The following is a 20,643-nucleotide window of genomic DNA, read 5'->3' on the forward strand; positions in this document are numbered from 1 at the left end:
TGGCGGGCCCGCCGCGCGCCGCCGTCCGCGAGCTCAGCGCGAGGCCCCGGCGCGGGGTGGCGCCGACGGCAGGAGAGGAGGGGGGGCGTGGCCGGCGCGCGGGCGGTGGGGGGGGCGGGGCGGTGAGCGAAGCCGAACCGAGTCGTTGGTGGCCGGAGGCGGCGGCCGGTCGGAGCGGCGGCCTCGCCATGGTGTTCCTCAAACTCCGCGAGCAGGTGGGTGCGCGGGGGCGGTGGCCGCCTCCCGCCTTTCCCCTCCCTTCTCCTCCCGGTGCCGTCGGGCGCGGCGGCTGCGCGCTCTTCCCGCCTCCTCCTCGCCGCGGTGTGGCTGTGCGTGCGTGTGTGACAGGCGGCGGGCAGGGGGAGGCAGCATGGCTGCTGCCGCGGCCCGGCGGGGACGGGGTTGGGTGGCGCCCGCTCGGCGGCGGGAGGCGCCATGTGCTCCCGGTGCGGCCACCGGTGCCCCCTCGGTGGCCCCGCTGGGCGGGCGGGGGCCGCCGCCCCGCGCAGGTATCGGGCCTAACAGGTGGCCCGGGAGCCCGCCCGCCCCCTGCTTTGCCCTTTCCTCCCCGCCGCGGTGGCGGGCTGGCCCCGGAGCTGAGGGAGGGACGGCGCCCTGCCTGGCGTCCCTGCCGTGCCTCCCGCCTCGGGAGCGGAGGAGAGACTCGGGGGTGTGACGAGGGTTCTGCGGACTCCCCCGCGCCTGTGTGTTAGAAGGGGGAAGGTCTCTGGGCGGTGCTGAGGGAGCCTGGACCGGAGGGACTGACTGCCTGGGCTGAGGGGCTCGGTCCGGGCCAGCCGGCTCGGGAGCCGCCGCGGAAGGTGGCGTGCCCGGGACCCGGAGCTCCTCTCCGCCCGCAGCCGGACCCGGGCTGGGGCGGTGCTGCCCTCCGCCGTTTCACGTGCCCCAGAGCTGCCCGCCCGTCTCCTCCCGCACTACCTTTCCCATTCTGGCCTTTAAAACCTTTTGTTCGGCTGCTGTATCTTTCTCCTCTGTGCTCATGACAAACCTTCCACGAGTCCGTCCTCCCCTTCTGAAAACAAGAAGGTTTTTCATGCCTTTAGTGGCTTGTTGCTTTCATCGCATCACACCCTTCTTTGTTTGCTAGACTCTTTGGTTTCCATCCCAGATTATGAAAAATACTTGTCTTGGCTGCTCTGTCCCTTTCTGGTGTCTCCCAGGTCCTACCTATTGTCTCCTGTGCAGTATGAAGATACAAAGGTGGGAGGGTCTGCTCTGCCAGTTTACCGTGTGTGAAAAGATGCTTGCTAGAAAATGAATGTTCTCGTATTTTCATGCGTGTTAGACCAAATTACCTGTAAAAACTCATACACCTTGCTGATGCTCTCCATGATACTCTTCCTTAAGATAACTGACTGTAAGACTTGGAGACCTCTTCCTTCAAAAAAAAAAAAAAAGCCACAGAAAAATACACCTAGAAACTTGGCAGTGGTTAGGCAACTGGTATCCTGTGTCTGTTTACTACACTGATCACTATCAGCTCATGGTTAGCTGCTAGTCCTTTCATCAACCTGCATATACCTCTGTCTTCCTACACTTGTGTTGTATGGTCGCTTGGGATTTTGTTCTAAAAAATGTTTAACAATATAGGGTTGGGATCTTTATGTTCTGTTGTATTGTATGTAAACTCAGTGAAGTCTCATGTTTTTTGAGGACTTCATCTATGAATGAGCAACGATTGTGGACCTGAAATAAAGGTAGTGTCTTTGAATTAGGTTTCTTTTTAGGCTTCATTACTCTTCTTATATGGGAGGCTCTCCACAGGAATGAACACTTGTTCATGTCTTCTATTAAATAAGACCTTCTGTTAGAAAACAAGAAATAAAACTCTTCTGCAAGAAATCATTGTCAAATAACTAGCAAAAACCCCATCATTAATATTTTAACATTAAAGTATTGTATTTCATAACTTTTATTGCAGGAAGGATCCTTCCATTAACTGATGCTGAGGTGAAATACTGGACTATGTGGGACCACTGGTCTGACAGAGTAATGCATGGGAGGCTTTCAGCTTCTATTGTAATGCAAGTTTTAATCCAGAAGTATGAAATGGATTGTTCGATAGTATGGATCTATGAAGGTGCGGGGCTGGTAGGGACAGGGAAAAGAGGCGGAAGAGGAAGAGAGGGAAGGGAGTGCTGATTTTGAAGAGGTTTTTGTAGAGGGAGTGATTCTTAGCAACAGCTGTATTTCTGCTGGGTGTCAGTTGCTTGATAATTTGTTACAAACTAAATTCTGTTAAAATTGCTTTCTTTAAGAATGCCCAAAATTATGACAAATCATATTACCAGTAAGTATCTCTGTTTTGCTAATTACAGAGAATTCTTCCAGGTCAGCGTTCTTGTGCAGTATGTTGCAAGATGTCTCAACTTCAGAACTAGATGCTGCACTAAGATCATAACACCACCTGATCATTATTAAAAAACAAAACAAACCAACCAACCACAAAAACCCACAAAAAACTAAAAAAATAAAAAACACCCTCAAAAACCCTAAAAATCCACAAAACAAAAAAACCCAAACAAAACAAACCCCCAAAACCAAAAACTCACAAAAACCCACCAAAACCAACTGTGGTACTATATGAAAGTATGTATTCAATATTTCATAAAACATACTCCCTGTTTGCTTGAACGATATGCTTTGTTTCCTTTAGAATAAAGTAAACTGTCAGGTGTGTTTGTAGTCCCTATGGTGAGTCTCTCTCTTCAGTGGTGGCTGTTTGATGGAGGAGTGCAAAGGCTGCTCTGTTTGTACTGTTCAGCTGCTATGAAGGAGGGAAATGATTTACTAATTTACAACAGACAGATTAATAGCTTTCTGGAACAAAAATTCTCCTGAAGTATTACCTTCCTGTAATTATCAAAATTTTTTTTTATTTCCCAAAATCAATGTAAACCTGTTGATTTTGTTCTCTGATAATGTATTTAAATGTCATAATTGTGCTGGGGAGAAGCAGCCTGATATTTTCTTATACTTGATTTAGTTTAGTTTTTGAAGTTACTGCACACTAGTGTAGAAGCAGCACTTCAGAACTTACAGTGAAGTGAGAAATTCTGCTCTGAGGCTCTTAATTGAGCTCAGAGGGTGAAATCCTAGTTCTCCTTGCAGTTGATTTAATTTACTTAGTACACTGATAAACAAAACTTTGATCCTACAGATGCTTAATGTGTCTGTGAAGCTCAAATATTTGGTTGTCTGTGGAGGCTGGTTTGATACGTGTAACTTTCAGGAATAAAGGTTTTCCATGCCTTGAGAAGAGCAGGCGTTTCCTTAGGTTCAGCAAGCAGCCAGCAGATACCTTCCATAGGAATTTGTGTTAGCACTGCTTGAGGTTTATTGCTTTGCACTCCTACGAGGTAGGAATATCTTTCAAAGTTTTTAAATAATTCAGAGTGTACATTGCACTTTCAGAACTAATTCATGTTTGCTTTCAAAGTATATTAGGTATCAAAAAAACCCATAAGCTGTATTTGCAAATTAGCATTTGAAGCTAAATTGAACTATATTGAGCAAAGTTGATACCTGTAATACTCAATAGGAAACTTTAACTCTGGGGTAGAAAGAGCAATCAATCATTCAGGTGTCAAGTTAACTGTGGATTGTTCTGGGTGCTCTTGTTTTGTTGTACAATATTAGACTGACATTTAAAAGAAAGGAAGCAAATCTGAAAATTCTGTCACTGGAGGTGAAGCCATTCAAAGTAGAGATGAAAAATACAGTAAGTGTACCTTCTGATGAAGGTATTTTGCTCTTTGGTTTGTTTGCCTGCATACTGTCTTGATAGACTGATGCTTGTATACCAGGTTCCTCTACATGAAAAGCTGCTTTAACTAGTAAAATACCAAGTGAGAGGGAGACTATAAAGGTTTATTTCTTCCTGAAACACCATGATATTCTCCTATAAGCAACTGCATTGAAAGCAAAGTTTGGGTCAAGGTTCACTGATGTTATATCAGACCTTTTTTGAGGAGTGTGTCTTGGGGAAAGAAAAAGGAGTAACTTGTGTGTCTTCTGGTATTTTTTTTTTCGGTCTAGTCATCGTTTCTAGGTGTATTAGCTGTTTCCCAGAACAGGTAAATTCTTGCTTGAGAGAGCTGTGAGTTAGTCTGTCTTGCACATAAAGAGTAATTGACAACCCAGTTTTTCTTGGTGGGTAGGGGAAATTTGGATTGCCTGACGACCGAGGGATTCGTTGCTTTTCTGTTGCAAGCCTTACCTGCATATGGGCAAGTTGTCTTTCAAGCTAGCATAAGCCTTCATTTCAGTAGAGTTTTGTTGAAATGCATGAAGCTCTGATGAAAACTGGCTGACTTTTTTTTCTTTGATTTTGCAGCTATATAACTGCAAAGCTCATTGGATGTGGTGCTATTATAGTTGGTATAGCTTTATTGTTTTCTTTCAGTACATCATAGGTTTAATTATGAATTTCTTGTTTTCTCTCACTCTTCAATATGTAATAGGAAGAAATCTTAGTGCTTGTAATAATGGACATTTGACAGGAATTTGTATGGGATTTTCCTGTATGACTGCTAGACTGTGCTTGAGGCAATGCTTTTATTCCCAGAAGCCAGAAATGAGTGGAAAGGATTGGGGTATGAACAACTATATATTAGAGTGACCACTTATCTTCGAAGTCCTTGAACAGTGAGAGCACTGACTTCTTTATTGCCCATTTATATCTTTCTCTTAGCTTAGATGGATCTTGTTCAATTGGCAGTTAAACAAATGTTTGCAGTGTCATAGTGAACACCCTGAATGCCTCTATGGTTGCTATTTTCATTACTGCCAGCGTTAGACTTCATTCTTTTAGAATTCATGCCAAGAATAAATGTCCCAACTAGTTCCTTGTTACACTAAGAGGAGGAATGGTCTCCTGTGGTGATGAAAGGAGCTGCTGCTGTTCGACGAGGGAGGGATATGGTGGGAGTGGAATGATGTAGTATTTCTCTACAAATTTTCTTCAGACACAGACTAATGAAATGTGTTTAATTTTTTCATGTTAGAAGTTACTTTAAAGTTACTGTTCTCTAAAAAAAATACTTTTGGGAATCTTGTTTCAAAGTTGAGAAGCACTCTGTGCGCTCTAATCTCCATCACACATGCTTCCTAAAATTTGCACCTAATCTGTTTTAACTGTATACAAAATAACTAAATTAGGAAGTTGTAATACTTATCAAGATAGCTTAAGTTATAGTTAATTCTCGTGTTCCTAGGCTAAGAACTCACATGTACTGAAAAGGTAAGTTTCTTTAATTGATGGAAAACTTCGAGTAACTTGAACTCCTTTTATCTTGTTATACGCAGTAATTACTAGACCTTCCATTAGAATGTGTTGAGAGAACCTGATTTGACCATGTGTTTGCTTTGGAGTATCAGATTCCCTGATGATAACTTGGGTACTTCTGACTTGTGAACAAGCAGTTCTTCTCAGTGAAGAAAACAAACTTCTTTTTTTTAAAAAAAAAAAAAAAAAAGGAAGAGGGGGAAAAAAAAAAAAGGTGGGGGAGAAACAAAGCAAGCCTTGATTCTGCAGTCAGATCCTTACAGCAGATCCTGTTAACTCAGTGCTGTTCTGTGAGGGCATAAAGGTCTATTCATGCAAATAGCATCGAAGGTTTGTGACCATTACTTGGAGGCAAATTCAGGGGGGAAAAAAACTGAGGCAAATATGCACATGCCTATGGAGAAGTGGCTTCCTGAGCACCCACAAAAAATCAGTACCTGTAGGAAACCAGTAACTGTTGAAACTCTGAACTAGCAACCGCTGTCCGATCTGGATTGTTATTCTTTCCTTGTTTCCATTCACTGAAATGGGTTGTGGAATAGGATGATTGAAATTAAATATCTTTGGTATTATATACTTCATATCTTCCACTTTATCTTTTAGCAGCTAGTTTGTTTCTTAGTTGCTCTACTTTTTATTTTTCCAGTCAGCTGGACCTTCCCGAGGTCAAACTAATATTTGATCATTTGCTTTCTTGCTCCTGCCAACTTTTTGTTCTTACCTCTCTGCTTATTTCTGGAAATTGAGTGGGAGACTTGTTGCCTTAGTTACAGTGACTAACCGTTTCAAAGTTATTTATAATGTGTGTGTTTAAATAACCTGTATCATAATACGAATCACAAAACATTTCACATCAATTAAAAAAAAAATGAGCAAAGCAATCTATGTCTGAGTCCTGGGAGCGCGCTTACAGCGCCGATTCTCAGAGGTTTGTTTTCCTTTGTTGGTGGAGGTGGAGGACGAGTTCCAATCTGGCGTTTGAAGGTGAATTTGAAATAAGGTGTCTTGGTGTTATCCTTTGTGCAGATGAAGACTGAATCTTAATATTAAGCTCGAAGTATCCGGGAGTGTTACTCTTCCTCTCTTTCATAATGATGCAAATACTCTCACCAAGGGGTGGAAATATACCAGTTTAACTGTATTGATTCAATGTGGCTGCTCAGGTGTGGGTGAATTATACAGCACTCACCCATTTCAGCACAAAAACTGGAGCTAATGCAAGAGTGGTGGGACTGAGTAGTTGGGAGGGAAAGGAGGATACGACTTGTAGGCAGCTGGGTGGGTGCAGAGGGTTGAGGAGGAAGCACCAGCCATGATACACAAATGAGTAAGGGGCAAAACAGTTGGTCTGTAGCATCCTTGTAGACTGAGGAACTACATGTTAGCTGAAGCGCCTAATGGCTTCTCTCCTATAATAAAGAGGTGCTCTTTGTTGTGAGTTGAATATAATCTTAGAGTTTCATTTATTATTTCTACACTAATATGTGTATGTGAGTTGAGTGAACAATACCATGTAAGTAGATTGTTGTTTACATGGCTAAAGCCTACCTGTTCAGGGCAGTCTTAATACTTAGATATTTTACCCACTAAACTACCGAAACTATATTTGAATTTGAGAGATGTAAAAGAAAGGTCTGTCTATTCTAAAACTGGAGTTTTGGGTAAAACAAGAAAAAGCCAAACCACTTTGCTTAGGCTTATGTTGTTAAACTTCAGAACTGTGTTTACAGAGATGGGAGGAACTTTCCTGCCCCAGAGTAGGAACGAATGCCTCCTAATAGCAAACTGTGTCATGTTAGGAAGACTTTGTGAATGTTCATGTTTGCATGTAACTGCCTGTTCACATGGGTCAATCCATTTCTGACTATGTCCTGAACTGTTGTGAAGCCATCCTAAATGTTTGATATTTCATACTTTCAAGAAATAAACTGACAAGTAATGGCCTTCCTAATACCAGATGATGGACATTTGCTTCTAAGTTATTCTTGGTCAGTCTGCAACCATACTTGAGATTCACTTGCACTTTGTGCTGAAATCCTGTTCTTCAATTCCATCCAGTGTCAAAAAGAAATTGTGGGTACACCTGGATTCTTTTTGACTTCGGCAAAAAGAAGATAGAACAGTATGTTAATAAAGAAGAGGGGACACAAGCAAGGATTCTTGTCAGCATGACAAAATGAGAATGAAATTGCTGTAGTTAAAGCGTTGAAGCCAAAATGAGCCTTTTTAGAGCTTACAGAATTTCTATCATGAAGAATTCAGCGTTCTGTTTCAAAGTTTTGCTGTTTATCCTCTATGTTTGAGTAGCTCCATCTATACTGGTATGTCTAACAGGGAGGAAGTTGAACCTTCCATTTAGAAACCTGGTCATCTCACAGCAGGCAGCACAAGAGACCAAGGATATGTCTATCTAGCTCATAGCTGAAGGACCTACTTGAATTATAGATAGCTGAACTGGGTGGGGAAAAACACATTCAGGAAGTTCTGTAGTTATTTATATACTAACATATTCTGAAACTAATGCATAATGTAGTCATTTAAATTCATTGCTGCAGACTCAGTTTTGTATAATGTTAGGGGTAACTGGTATTTTTTTCCTTCCCTGTCCCATCACTAGACCATCTGCCTCTTCTGTCCATGGCTCGTGTTAGTGGGCTGGCAGTCTATGCAAAGTCTCTTTCCTGCCTCTGATCTCTGTGTGGTGTCTGCTGCTTATTTTCTACCTCTGCTAACACTTCATTCTCTCGCCAGCATCACCTCGCAAAGCCTCGTTTATAGGTTAAAATGAAGGAAAAGCACACATAAAATACATAGGTGAAGAAAACCAAAATGCTAATGTTATTTTTCTGGTCGTGTGATTACTCATTGTTTTGAACTGGAGAAATGTCCTGAGTCATGGTACAAGGAGACTTCAGAAATAGCACAGTAATGGAATTCCCTACCCCTCGCCTCCATTCCTTTGTAACTGCAGAGTTCTGTTTGTTTCTTGCTGTGTTTGCTGGAACATGAGGATCAATAGAAAGAGGTCTTATGCTAATATTGTGCTGCTGTGCAAAATTAGAACCCTGTATTAGTACTGCCTGGTACCTTTCATTTCCTTTGCTCCTCAGTTCCAGGAGCAGTATTTTGTTTTATAGCTCTGCTGTTATCTGTTTAAAATAGCATTCTTTCATTCTGGACGATAATTTTCAGTATTAAGGAGGACTTATAGAACTTTCTCTTCTTGGTTTTCTGTCACCTGCAAGGTTGCAATTGCCATTACTGTCCTGCAGCATTCCTGACCCCATAGTAACCACCCATCATTTATTTCTTCCACTCCTACCCCAGGATGTCATGTTTTCTGTTCTTTCCATGCACCAGCACACAGCCATTGAAATATTATCTAACACTACAGACTGAACGGTATTGAAGTAGAACTTTTCAAGTACACAATAAGTAACATTTTATTACTTGTCCATAGACGACATGTATCTATTCTTTTTACCATAAGTTTAACAAATTATAATTACTGCAATCAGCAATCTAAATAGTCATTTTAATCTACTCCAGAAGAAATGGAGCTCAAGAGAGGAAAAGGTCTTCATGATGAGAACAAAAGAATGGTGAAGAAGGGATTTGTAAAGCACTAGAGTGAGAACAAGAAGGACAAAAATGATTAGGGTATCAGAGATTGGTGATCACTGATACTGACAAAGCTCTTCTAATGAACTTCAGAGCTTCATAGTCAAGGATCATCCAAAACCCAACAGGTATCCAGCCACCCTGTGGAGCTCTGTTTGCAATGACTTCAAGGGCCTGGTTCCTTTTACTACCTGCTGCACCTTTCTACAGCACAGGAGGGAAGCTCACAGCATCTGTAGTCTCAAAACTAACACTGTGAATAATATAGGGAAGAGTGCTTTCTACTGTTTTTCTATACCTGGAGATGTAAAAAATGGAGTCGGGTCAAGTATATAAAATTTGTCATCTTGCAAGGGCAAATATAGTTGTGTGCAGCCACATATTTTATTTTTGAAAGGGCTTTGATTTTGTGCATTGTGAATTGGCTGCATTTTTTTCTTTGTAAGACAACATTTAGCAGACCACGAGTGCTTAAAAAAAAGTGTGGTATTTTTCAGTTTGCATTCAAGCAGATTAGTTGTAAGTTCCTCACCTGAAGGCTGATAAAATTCCCGCAATGCTCTGTTTATGTGTTAAAACTGCTTTAGTAATCATTTTAGTATTAAACTTATTGCGTACATAATTAAAGAACTGCTAGCATCAAAGTAGAAATACCACAGTTTATGACTCTGTGCCCGAAAGTAGTTGAATAATTTTGCTGAAAATTTAGCATGACTATTAAAAAGCTGTTCATTTAGTCTTTGTATTTCAACCTAAGCTTCATCTGGAAGGCTCTCATTGGCTGTTGCAATGGCTGTAGAAAAGGCTGTAAGCATTTAGGGTGTTGCACTGGTTTCCTGTCTTGGGATCCAATCCCTTACATGGGGCAGTGGTGAGATATGTTTCCTTCTACAAAGTTCTTCACTGGAACTTACATAAGCCAGAGAAATAGTATCTGTTGGAATGACAGGAGGAATAGCAACACCAGTCGTGTCTGTGGAGACTGTCAGAGGAGATGTTCAGCTCCCTTTCCCTGGAAGCTCACCATACCCGTATTAGCAGTGCTCTCCTCCATGCTGCTTGGAGGTGTTGCAGAGTCGTTTTGGAACTGTGGTTCTGGAGTAAGTGCCTTAGAAAATTGGCTTTTTGCCTCCTGAACGACCACAAGCAGATATAAATCTTCTAGGCCTGAAGCTTGGTCTTGTGGCAGCCGTTGGCCACAGTTAACTGAACCCAAAGACAGAGTGAATGTGCCTCCAGAAAAGACCTCGGAAATGTCTTCTGGAGTTCAGCCTTCTGCGCTGTTGGAACCCTTATTGCCTCTTATGAAATATGTGTGTTTTAGACATGTTCACAAAAGCTCCCCTCTTTTTTTTTTTCTATATCATGACTACAGTGCCCACTACTACTTCCCTCATGTCGACTGACACAACTTCTTTCTGGGAAAAGTAACTTGTAAAAGTAGGATGGATAACTGAAGAAAAGATGAGGAATTGTTGGAATTATGTACTTTGACCTCAAGATTTCCTGACCTGCTTTTGTATGGAGTGCCATGATGTAGCGTGGCTGTGAAAAAATGCATCATCACAGGGTGCTTGTTGAGAACGCCAAGTTCTTTGCGTAGTGTATGATGCAGCTGCAGAAGTGAGCTGGCAAAACTTCGGTGTGTATTTGCAGTCTTGGTGGTGTTTTGTGGCTGGTTATTGTTGTTTTCTTTGTGGTGGTGGTGGGGATTTTTGTTTGGTTTTTTTTTTTTGCTTGTTGTTTTTTACTGGATAAGAAACAAGGAAAATTACCCAAAACAAACAAGGTTCAGAACAAGCAGAAGCATTATGGTGTGTTTTCCTTGTTATTCTGTTCTCCTTTTAAGAGGTTAATTAACAGGCGAAACTTTGCTAATTATGTGACTTGGAAATTATCTACCACAGTGAAGGCCAACATTTTCAGCTGACAGATAGGAGAAGGAAATACAGATACAAGAACTACTGAGAGTGAGTATGTTTTGGTGTAGGGCAGGACTTGGCGAGGGGCAGGGGAAGAGGAAATAATGTGCGTTGTCTGAATGAACTTCAATCTTTAAAGTCATGTGGAGTAGGTAAATTTTTGTGAAAGGGTAGGAGTTCCATAATTTTAGGATGGAGCTTAATGACATTCTTTTTTACTCATTTGCAAAGCTTATAATAATAATAATAATGATTGAAACTCACTGGCTTCTAATCTCTGCCTAAGACTGTGGTTTGATATTTAGTTGCAGCTGAACTGAAGCAGTTGCTCATTCTGTTCTTCTGCAAAGTGATGAAAAGAGCAGGGACAGACAAATTATTTAGGTTAGCATATGACTGCTGAGTTGTTCCTTGAAAGTCTTCCTAAGAAGTAGCTAGAAAGGAGTGTTTTGGCTCAGATAAACTCACTCTCATGTCTTCCTTTACAACAGAAGTCCTGTAAATGCAGAAGAGGCGTCTTCTGTGAGTATCCTTTGGTTTGAGGGCTGGAAGGCAAGTGGAGGAATTTGAGTGTGGTCTGCCTTGGGCCTCTCTCTCTGGGAAAACAACTCTAGAGTTACTGGCCTGAAACTTCTTAGAATGTGTTTTGAAACTCAGCGACATGCATGATTTTCTTGTCTGATTCATGATTGGTTTTGGGTTTGAGTGTGGTTGTGAATTCCTCTTTAATTGTGAGAGAACCTAGGGTTTTAAGGATATCTTCTTCTATTTATAACATGTTGTGTTGACTTACACTGACTATGAAAACACTGAAACAAGAAAAGGGCTTCTGTAACATACTTGTTTACCACATGCGCTGCCTTTCAGGACCCTCAGTTTTTCTTGCAGCATTTCTCAGGGTTCTCCCTCCTCTTAGGCCGATCATGTGCGCTGGTATTCATGGGTTTACAACTGGAGCTCTGCAAATGACATCAAAAAGATTTTCTCTTGCCTTCCATCTCAGGAGGCTACAGTGAAAGTATAAGATCATGTTCAGGGAGTCCAGTTACCTGAAAACTGCACGCCAAAAGTAGTCTATACTTGCTGCAGCCATTTACTGGATAGAAACATGTATGGGCAGAAAGCCCTTCTACTTCCTAACACCCTTGTGTACTGCTGTGTGTGCAGCTCTAATTCTTGGACAGCATCCAGTAACTACTTGGAGTCGTGCCTGTTGTGACCAGTGATCCCCCTATCTCCCTGCACAGAGATACATGCTCAGAGTAGGGAGATATCTAACTAGAAAATACGCTCGTGAAAAAATGACTAAGTTGAAAAAACCTAAAATAGTAATTGGCCACTTCTCTAGCAATAGTAATTAGTGAAGCATGTCAATCTATGAATAAATTGAAGTCTTCTGTCATGGATGAAAAATTGAAATACAAAATTGTAGTTAAACTTGGTTTATGTTCCATGTATGGTTGTATGGATACCACAACATAAGTGCCTTTGTTGTGCAAATATTTCTATCAGCAGCCAGAAAAGATAGCATTTTGAATCTCCTTTAATGAAAACATTATTGAAATGACCTATTTCCCACTTCATTCTGTTTCCCAGTTTGATCCTGCTGCAGAGCTGTTTAATTTAGTGGGTTATAGATGAGGCTGTTCATACATTTGACTATGGTTTAATTTTCTGGAATAAACAATGATAAAACTACAAAGCTTGGTTTTTAAAAAAATGGGCATGTCTTGACTATAAGAATGCATTGGGAATAATTACCTTAAAAAATAAGGGTATAATAAAATTGCACTTAACAGTCTCCACACGAATAGTTGTTTACATATCACCTGTATATTTGTCACAAGGTATCTTTTATATTTTGAGCTAAAAAGCGAAGAATGTGGAAGATTTTAAGTCAGGGCCCTTGGCCCTCATAATTTTTTTTTTTTTTTTCAGAAGCAAGCAGGGAAGACTCAGTGAAGGTCAGGTTACAGCTTCTAGTTCATGCTTGTTCTTGAAAGTGCTTATCAGCACCTTTTGTTTGTTTATCTAAAATCTTAGGCAGTCGTTCAGGGCCTGCTTCGTGAGTAGGTCACCTGTCTCTGCTGGGGGCTCTGGAGCAGTTAACTGGAGAAAAGTGTCAGTGCTGCTCCTAGTAGGTGTCAAAACCCACATGGTGACATAAAAATGTAAAATGTAAACAAATGAACACTGGGATGTGGGTGATGGGGGCAGGGAACAGAGTGACAAACAACAAATATTTTGCAAAGTGTTAGTAAGAAAAGTAGTTTGATATTTAAGAAAGCTTACCTAGATATCTGATTCTAGATTTTCTTTGTAAGAGGAGGGAATATGAGAGGTTAGCAGAATCTTATTTGCTCTGCTGAAATAAATTAAAATTGTTAAAAGTAGGCAAAGTTTTGAGAACACCTGTATTATGTGGCTGTGTTTAAAAATCAAATTCAATGTTGTGAATTAAGTAACATGATAATTTTTCTGCTATTTTGTACTTAATGTTCCCTATCTTATAAGAGATATGGAGTACTTTCTGTTGCGCTTTTTGTATTATGTTGTACAAAGGTTCTCAGTGATAAGACTAGACAAAAGGTTAATCTGTTTTCAGTGTGGTTTATTGGCATGGAGTGTGGGAACTTTGGGGGAATGTTCAGCTTGAGCATGTAGAGAACAGGACAGGGAAATTTTTAATTTAAAAATTACATTAGGAAATATATGAATCAAATTTGTCAAGATCTAAGTATAGCATCTACTTGCATTCAAAGAATGTAAAAAAATAACGCCTAAGTACTATATATTTGTTGCCAAAGGACTGAATTTGAACTGCTACATGGACGGAAGTAATGAGCTAAGCTCTTGGAATGAGTTTGTGAAAGTCTAGTGTTTGAAAGCGTTTTTAGACAACAGTAGCCTCTTCTGGAAAAAATGGTATTTTCTTTACAATCATTCCTCTTACTCAATTTGTTCAGTGTTCAAAACCAGAGGAAGCTGGGGAAAAGTGTCTGTTATGGAGTGAAATCTGACAGAATTGTACTCATCCTAAAATTTTGACAGACTTTGTGACCAACCCCAAGTGATTGATTCAGCTCCATAGTATTTTCTTCATAGAATAACTGCTTAACTTGAAACATTTTTGGAAGCTTTTTAATTAGTGGCACATGTAATTAAAACATCTTTTTTTTCTTATTTTTATTCAACACCTTGAAAAAATAATAAATTATGAAGTATAGCAAAAGTAATAAAAGTGAAGTAATTAACACGTCATAAAGGTCATCACGTGCTATTTAAATGCATCCAAAAAGCAAAAATATAAACCAAGATAATTCACTTTGATTTGACTGGATCTGCCCTTTATGTAAACAAAGGTAGAAGTTAGTTGAGTAAGTGTTGGTAAAGCAATCAGCTGTCTCTTCTGAAGAGGGGTTATGCCTGGTGAGGAGGTATGTTCTTCACAAGTATTTGATGGTGGCTTGCTGGTATCCTTGCTGTGGTGGGATTTAAGCAGTCTAGGACGGAGGGCAGAGAAATTGCTGTGATGGTGCTTCACTGCTTTGGAAAGATGTGGTATGTTTGCTGCAATATTCATTTTATAGGGTGGTTCTTTTGTCTCTGATTTTGGTTATTTTTGATCACACCTGGTTCACTGCACATCACTTCTCACTTCCATGTTTGGAAGGTAGTCTCCCAACTTTTCCCCATCTGACCCCTATCCTCCTCACCCTGGAAGAAGTGAAAAATGTGGCCCAATTCACCTTTGGTTCCTCTCTGTCAAGGAAAAATCTGACCAATTTAACTAATTTTTAAGAGCACTAAACCTATGTATTTGGAGGTAACTGAATGTACTTTGGAAGTGAATTCTGTTTAGTCAGTGTAAGGCCACTTTAACTATAAATGAACAAGGTCTTGGTTTGGCTAAGTGATCTTCTTTAGATTGATGGCATTATTTAGTTTGGATTAATTTTGCTGGGAAGGTGTGTGTCTACTGTGCATGTGGGCTTAGCTGTAACAATTAACCCATCATTTTTATTAGGCTGGTGCAAAAGTAATTGTGGTTTTTGCATTATTGAAATTTGCTATTTGATATTGGAATACATTCTTAAATGTGGTTTTGCTATGCATCATTTTAATGCACTTTTCTTGCTTTATGCTTTTGTGCTACTGACTTATTACTTGCTCTTTGATATTTATTTTAGACGATGAAAATATTAGACAAAAAGCAAATTCGAGCAATTTTGTTACTCAAGTTCAAAATGGGTCCTAAAGCAGCAGAGACAACTCCCAACATCAACAGCGCATTTGGCCCAGGAACTGCTAATGAATGTACCAATGATGGTTCAAAAAGTTTTGCAAAGGGGACAAGAGCCTTAAAGATGAGGAGTGTAGTGGCCAGCCATTGGAAGTTGACAATGAACAATTAAGAGCAGTCATCAAAGCTGATTGTCTCAGAACTACACTAGAATGTGTTGAAGAACTCAGTGTCAGCCATTCTCAGAATGTGCTGAAGAACTCAATGTCAACCATTCTAGGGTTGTTCAGCCTTTGAAATTGGAGAGGTGAAAAAGCTCGAGAAGCCAGTGCCTCATGAGCTGACCAAAAATCAAAAATCATCATTTTGAAGTGACGTCTTCCTTTATTCCACACAACAACAATGAACCATTTCTTGATCAGATTGTGACGTGCAACAAAAAGTGGATTTTATACAACAACCAGCTCAGTGGTTGGACCAAGAAGAACCTACAAAGCACTTCCCAAAGCCAAACTTGCACCAGAAATGGTCAGGGTCACTCTTTGGTCTGCTGCTGGTCTGGTCCACTACAGCTTTTTGAATCCAGGTGAAACCATTACAACTGAGAAGTCTGCTCACCAAATTGATGAGATGCACCAAAACCTGCAACACCTGCAGCTGGCATTGGTCAACAGAAAGGGCCAAATTAATCTCTGTGACAATAACTGACTGCATGTCGCACAACTAGCGTTTCAAAAGTTGAACAAATTGGGCTACAAAGTTTTGCCTCTTGCACCATATTCACCTGACCTCTTGCCAGCTGACTGCCACTTTTTCAAGCACCTTGACAAGTTTTTGCAGGGAAAAGGCTTCCACAGCCAGCAGGAAGCAGAAAAAGCTTTCCAAGAGTTTATCGAATCCCGAAGCACAGATTTTTATGCTATAGGAATTAGCAAACTTATTTCTTATTGGCAAATATGTGTTCATTGTAATGGTTCCTATTTTGATTAATAAAGATATGTTTGAGCCTAGTTATAATGATTTAAAATTCCTGCTCCAAAACCGCAATTACTTTTGCACCAACCTAATAGATCAGGTTGCCCAGAGCCTGAGCCCCGCCAGCCTGGCCTTGAATGTTTCCAGGGATGGGGCATCTACCACCTCTCTGGGCAACCTGTTTCTGTTTACTGCAGGATGACAACAAACCATGGCAGATGCTCTCTGTTAACCCCCTGCTCTCCCCAGTAAAGAAAGGGAATAGGAGGAAAAGGGAGAGAGACTTGAAAGTTGGTAAAGTTAAAAATGCTCTACTAATGCTACTAATAAATAGAGAAAGTAATACAAAGTATACGAAACCACTCTTGAATTTCCTGGAGTTGCGCAGTGGTGGAGATGGTGTTGCTCCAGCAGCTGCAGGGCAGGCACCCTGAAGTCCTGAGCTGGACTCCACAGCAAACTGAAACTGAATCCAGGGCTGCAGGGTCTGGAACTAGGCCTTGGATCGCAGGCATGACAGGCAGGGTCCTCTTCAGATGCCAGCCATGGCTGAAGAGAGCGAGATCCTTGTGATCTCCCACTTTTATAGGGTGTACAATGTGTATGGATTTGAATACTTAATTGGTCAATTTTTAGTCACCTGTTCTGTTCGCCCCTCCTTGCGAATACGCTCCTCTCACTTATGGGATGTGCAAAATTTATCAGTAACCTTGGCTGCCATAGCAGTGAGACTAAACCTGGGTCTCTTCTGCATACCATTGCTACCCTTATCAACTTAGTGGACAGTGTCTGAAAAACATGCAGTCAAATTCAGAAAAGTACAGTTACTTAGAAGAACTTAGCTGAAAGGAAAATTCACTAAAAGAGAAACTGGTCTTGTTTTTAACAAAACCAGGACACCTTCTTGTAAAGAATTTCTTTTTTACATCTAGCCTAAATATCCCCTCTTTTAGTTTAAAACCATTGCCCCTCATCCTATCACAACAGGCCCTGCTAAAAAGTCTGTATGTGAGCTGGCAATGTGCTTGCAGCCCAGAAGGCAAATTGTGTCTTGGGCTGCATCAAAAAGAATGTGGCCAGCACGTCGAGAGAGGTGATTCTGCCCTTCTACTCTGCTCTGGTGAGGCCTCACCTGGAGTGAAGCTGTGCTGGCTGTCTCTGCTCACCTCCCTAGCTTCCATATGCCTTTGCATAGCTTCTAGAAAGATCTGTTCCAGGATCTTCCCAGGCACAGGAGTGATGCTGACAAGCCAGTAGTTCCAGGATCTGCCTTTCTACCCTTCTTAAAAATGTGTGTGATGTTCTCCCTTTTCCAATCACTGAGGACTTCCATCTGACTGCCATGACTTTTCAAATATCATGGAGAGTGGCTTGCCAACAGAATTAGCCAATTCCCCCAGGACTCTGGGATGCATCTCATCAGTTCCCATAGATTTATGTGTGTTATGGTTCCTTGAGAGGTCATTAACCTGATCTTGTCTTGCACTAGGAGAGACAGTACCTGTCTTGCAGTTCATCCCTTTGAGAGGTGTGGGAAGAGAGCTTACCAGTGAAGACTGGGGCAAAAAAGTTGTTGAGCACCTCAGCTGTCTGCTCATCTGTTGTTACCAGTTTGCTAGTCTTGTTCATTGGGGGTGGGAGGGGAAATGCTTTTTTTGACCTTCCTTTTCTGGCTGATATACCTGTAGGAGTCCTTTTTGTTTTTCTTTGCATACTTTGCAGAGTTCAGCTTCAGTCACACCTTGGCCTTCCTGACCCCATCTCTGCACAAGCAGTCATCGTCCCTATAACTTTTCCCAGCATACCTGTCCCTGCTTCCACCGCTTGTGCATTTCCTCTTATCCTTTAATTTGAACAGCAGGTATTGACTCAGCTGTGCTGATCTCTTGCCTCCCTTTCCTGATTTCTTACACCTGGGGACTGGGAACTCTTGTACTCTATGGAAAGCATCCTTAAAGATCTGCCTGCTCTGTTCTGCTCCCTTGTCCCTGAGGGCAGTTTCCCAGGGGGTTCTATTGACTAATCCCTTGAAGAGCTGGAATTTTTGCTTTCCTAAAATTCGGAGTCCTGGCTTTACTCTTCACCTGACCAGCATCCCTCAGGACTGGGAACTCCACCAATGCATGATTGCTGCAGCCCAGGCTGCCTCCAGTCTTGATGTTGCTGACTGGCTCACTTGCATTGGTGGCCATCAGGTCCAGTATTGGGTGACACAGCAATGGAACAGGCTGCTCGGAGAGGTTGTGGAGTCTCCTTCTCTGGAGGCATTCAAAACCTGCCTGGACATATTCCTGTGCAATCTACTCTAGGTGAACCTGCTTTAGCAGGTGGGTTGGAGTAGGTGATCTCCAGAGGTCACTTCCAACCCAAACCATTCTGTGATTCTGTGACCTTCCCTGGTAGGGCTGTCTGTTACCTGGCTTAAGAAGGCAACTGCTGCTTGGGTTGCTGGCTGCCCTGGCGGTAGAGAAATGAGCACATGCACTGTTCTTTTCTGTGTGTTGTAGCACTTCTTCATTAAAGATCCAGTGAGGCCATTTGGATGCACTTCTAGTTTTGCTCTCAGAAATTACTCTAAAAATATTATTTTAAAATGTATTGCTTTCCTTTCACAGAGGGGGAAACAAATCCAAGGAGCTTTTTACCTGTTATGATTTGTCCCTGTTAGTGCATGAGCTGAGTGCTTCCCATCACTTAATTTCATTTTGCAGATGCATATTTTTTTGTTCAAAATAGGATTTCTGTTCTATCATTCTTTCTGACAGACATAAGTTTGCAGTATTTTCTAAAATGCTCCTATTCTTTCTTCCTGTTTTTCCCCATGTCATATTAGGTTGACTGAAAATGTTAAAATCAAAACATGGAAATTAAATTGTGATTTAAAGCCATGAATTAAAACCCAGATTCTTAAAGGTGATGTGCTGGTACCAAATTCCCTTAGCAACTGCCACCCTGCTATCCTAGAAATACTATTGATCAAGTCTAATCTTCGTTCCTTGGCAGACCTAAAGTGTGTGATGCTTTCCTTCGTCTACCAGTACTCATTTTTAACTGTTGTTTTATCCTGGATATTCTAAAATTTGTGGCAGCTGTGTACCATAAATTCACTGTTCCATAGTAATAATCTAAGGCAGGGGTGTCAAACTCATTTTCACGGGGGGGGCCACATCAGCCTCGCAGTTGCCTTCAAAGGGCTGAATGTAATTTTAGGACTGTGTAAATTTAGTAGCAGTTACATTTACACAGTCCTAAAATTACATTTGTCCCTTTGAAGGCAACTGCGAGGCTGATGTGGCTCCCGGTGAAAATGAGTTTGACACCCATAATCTGAGGGGTTTTAACACTTTAGTCCTCTTATGTTTCAAGCACTTAGGTTTTTGTGAACACAAACTAACCTTTGAGAGGTAACCTACTGTGGACAACAGTATTCTGAACCCATTTTTTCCTTGATTTTGACATATATGAACATCACTTCTTGAATTGTAATCACTGCTTTGAATGTAATGAGCATCTGTTCAGGTTGAAAAGAGTCACACTCTTCTCATCTTTTAAAAAGTACAATGTTTTTGAAGAATAGCTGTAGATTTTTTAAAAATCTGTCCTGGTTGTGAACTTTCTTGATGGGTTGATTTATGTATGATTTATGTATGAACTGCTGTGACTCATAGCACACTACCTTATTTTTATCCAGATAATTACCTTGCTAAAAGATGTGTGAAATGGTATTTAAAGATTTGTTCTCTCAGCTTCAGGAGCAACACTATTGTCTGCCTCTTTATCTGTCCTCTTAATGTTAATGTCAGATGAGAATTCATCTTCTGCTTGCTTTGCTTTCTTTTCAGATTTTTAAATTGAAATTCTTTCTGAAGTACTTAACGAAAAGAATTGTAAAAGTGAAATTGAGGACTGCAAAAATGATACCTGAGGTTCAGTACTGGGTGTGTGTTTTTGTCTTTTTTCCCCAAAGCTGTGTCAATCCCAGGTATATCATAAGAAATTTTAAAGTTGATGTGGCTTTTTGTATGTGCAGCTGCTGTTTGAAGAGATACATGTGAACACACTGAAATAACATGTAGGTAAAGATTTTTGAAATCTCTAGAGGGTCTTACTCCTCTTTTGCTGTGATGATTTTTCATTTTCAATAGTGGTCAGCAGTCAGAGGATCAACATGTGTTTTCTCTTAGGTCATTTGTGCTACTTCATAGAGTCATGATCTCCAGGCTTATGGATTCATTATTTCACGTCTTGCTTTATGCTGGGGAACTGTTCAAGCTCAAAGCTTTTTTCTGAATAGCAAATAATTAAGTAGCATTCAACACCAGCAATGCACTTAAATCTATTTTTTGAATCTACTTTTTATTTTAAAATGATGCAATATTGTGCCATGATCTCTGACAGTTCTGCTGATTCATAATGAAACATCTTAAGTTACTGGTTCATTTGCCTGTGAATCTCCTCAGAGCAGTAGTCCTTGCTAAATAGGTAGTCACTGAGGAAACTGTGTTGCATCGCATCCTCCTACCCCCAAATCAACTCAGCTCACAGCTGGACACATATATTAATGATATTAGTTT

At 41.0% G+C, this 20,643-nt stretch overlaps 1 protein-coding gene across 1 annotated transcript in view; it reads left to right on the forward strand.

Moving 5' to 3' along the window:
* The first annotated feature begins 93 nt into the window (after window positions 1-93).
* The window catches only part of ANKRD28 (ankyrin repeat domain 28), a 127,639-nt gene continuing 107,089 nt past the window's right edge, over window positions 94-20,643 (forward strand). The window contains exon 1 of the mRNA XM_065830599.2: window positions 94-215. Within this exon, the coding sequence (XP_065686671.1) occupies window positions 189-215 (27 nt within the window). The 5' untranslated portion in view covers window positions 94-188. The remainder of the gene's footprint in view (window positions 216-20,643) is intronic.

The sequence above is a fragment of the Patagioenas fasciata genome, chromosome 2 (genome assembly GCF_037038585.1).
Source record: "Patagioenas fasciata isolate bPatFas1 chromosome 2, bPatFas1.hap1, whole genome shotgun sequence".
Classification (NCBI taxonomy): Eukaryota; Metazoa; Chordata; class Aves; order Columbiformes; family Columbidae; genus Patagioenas; species Patagioenas fasciata.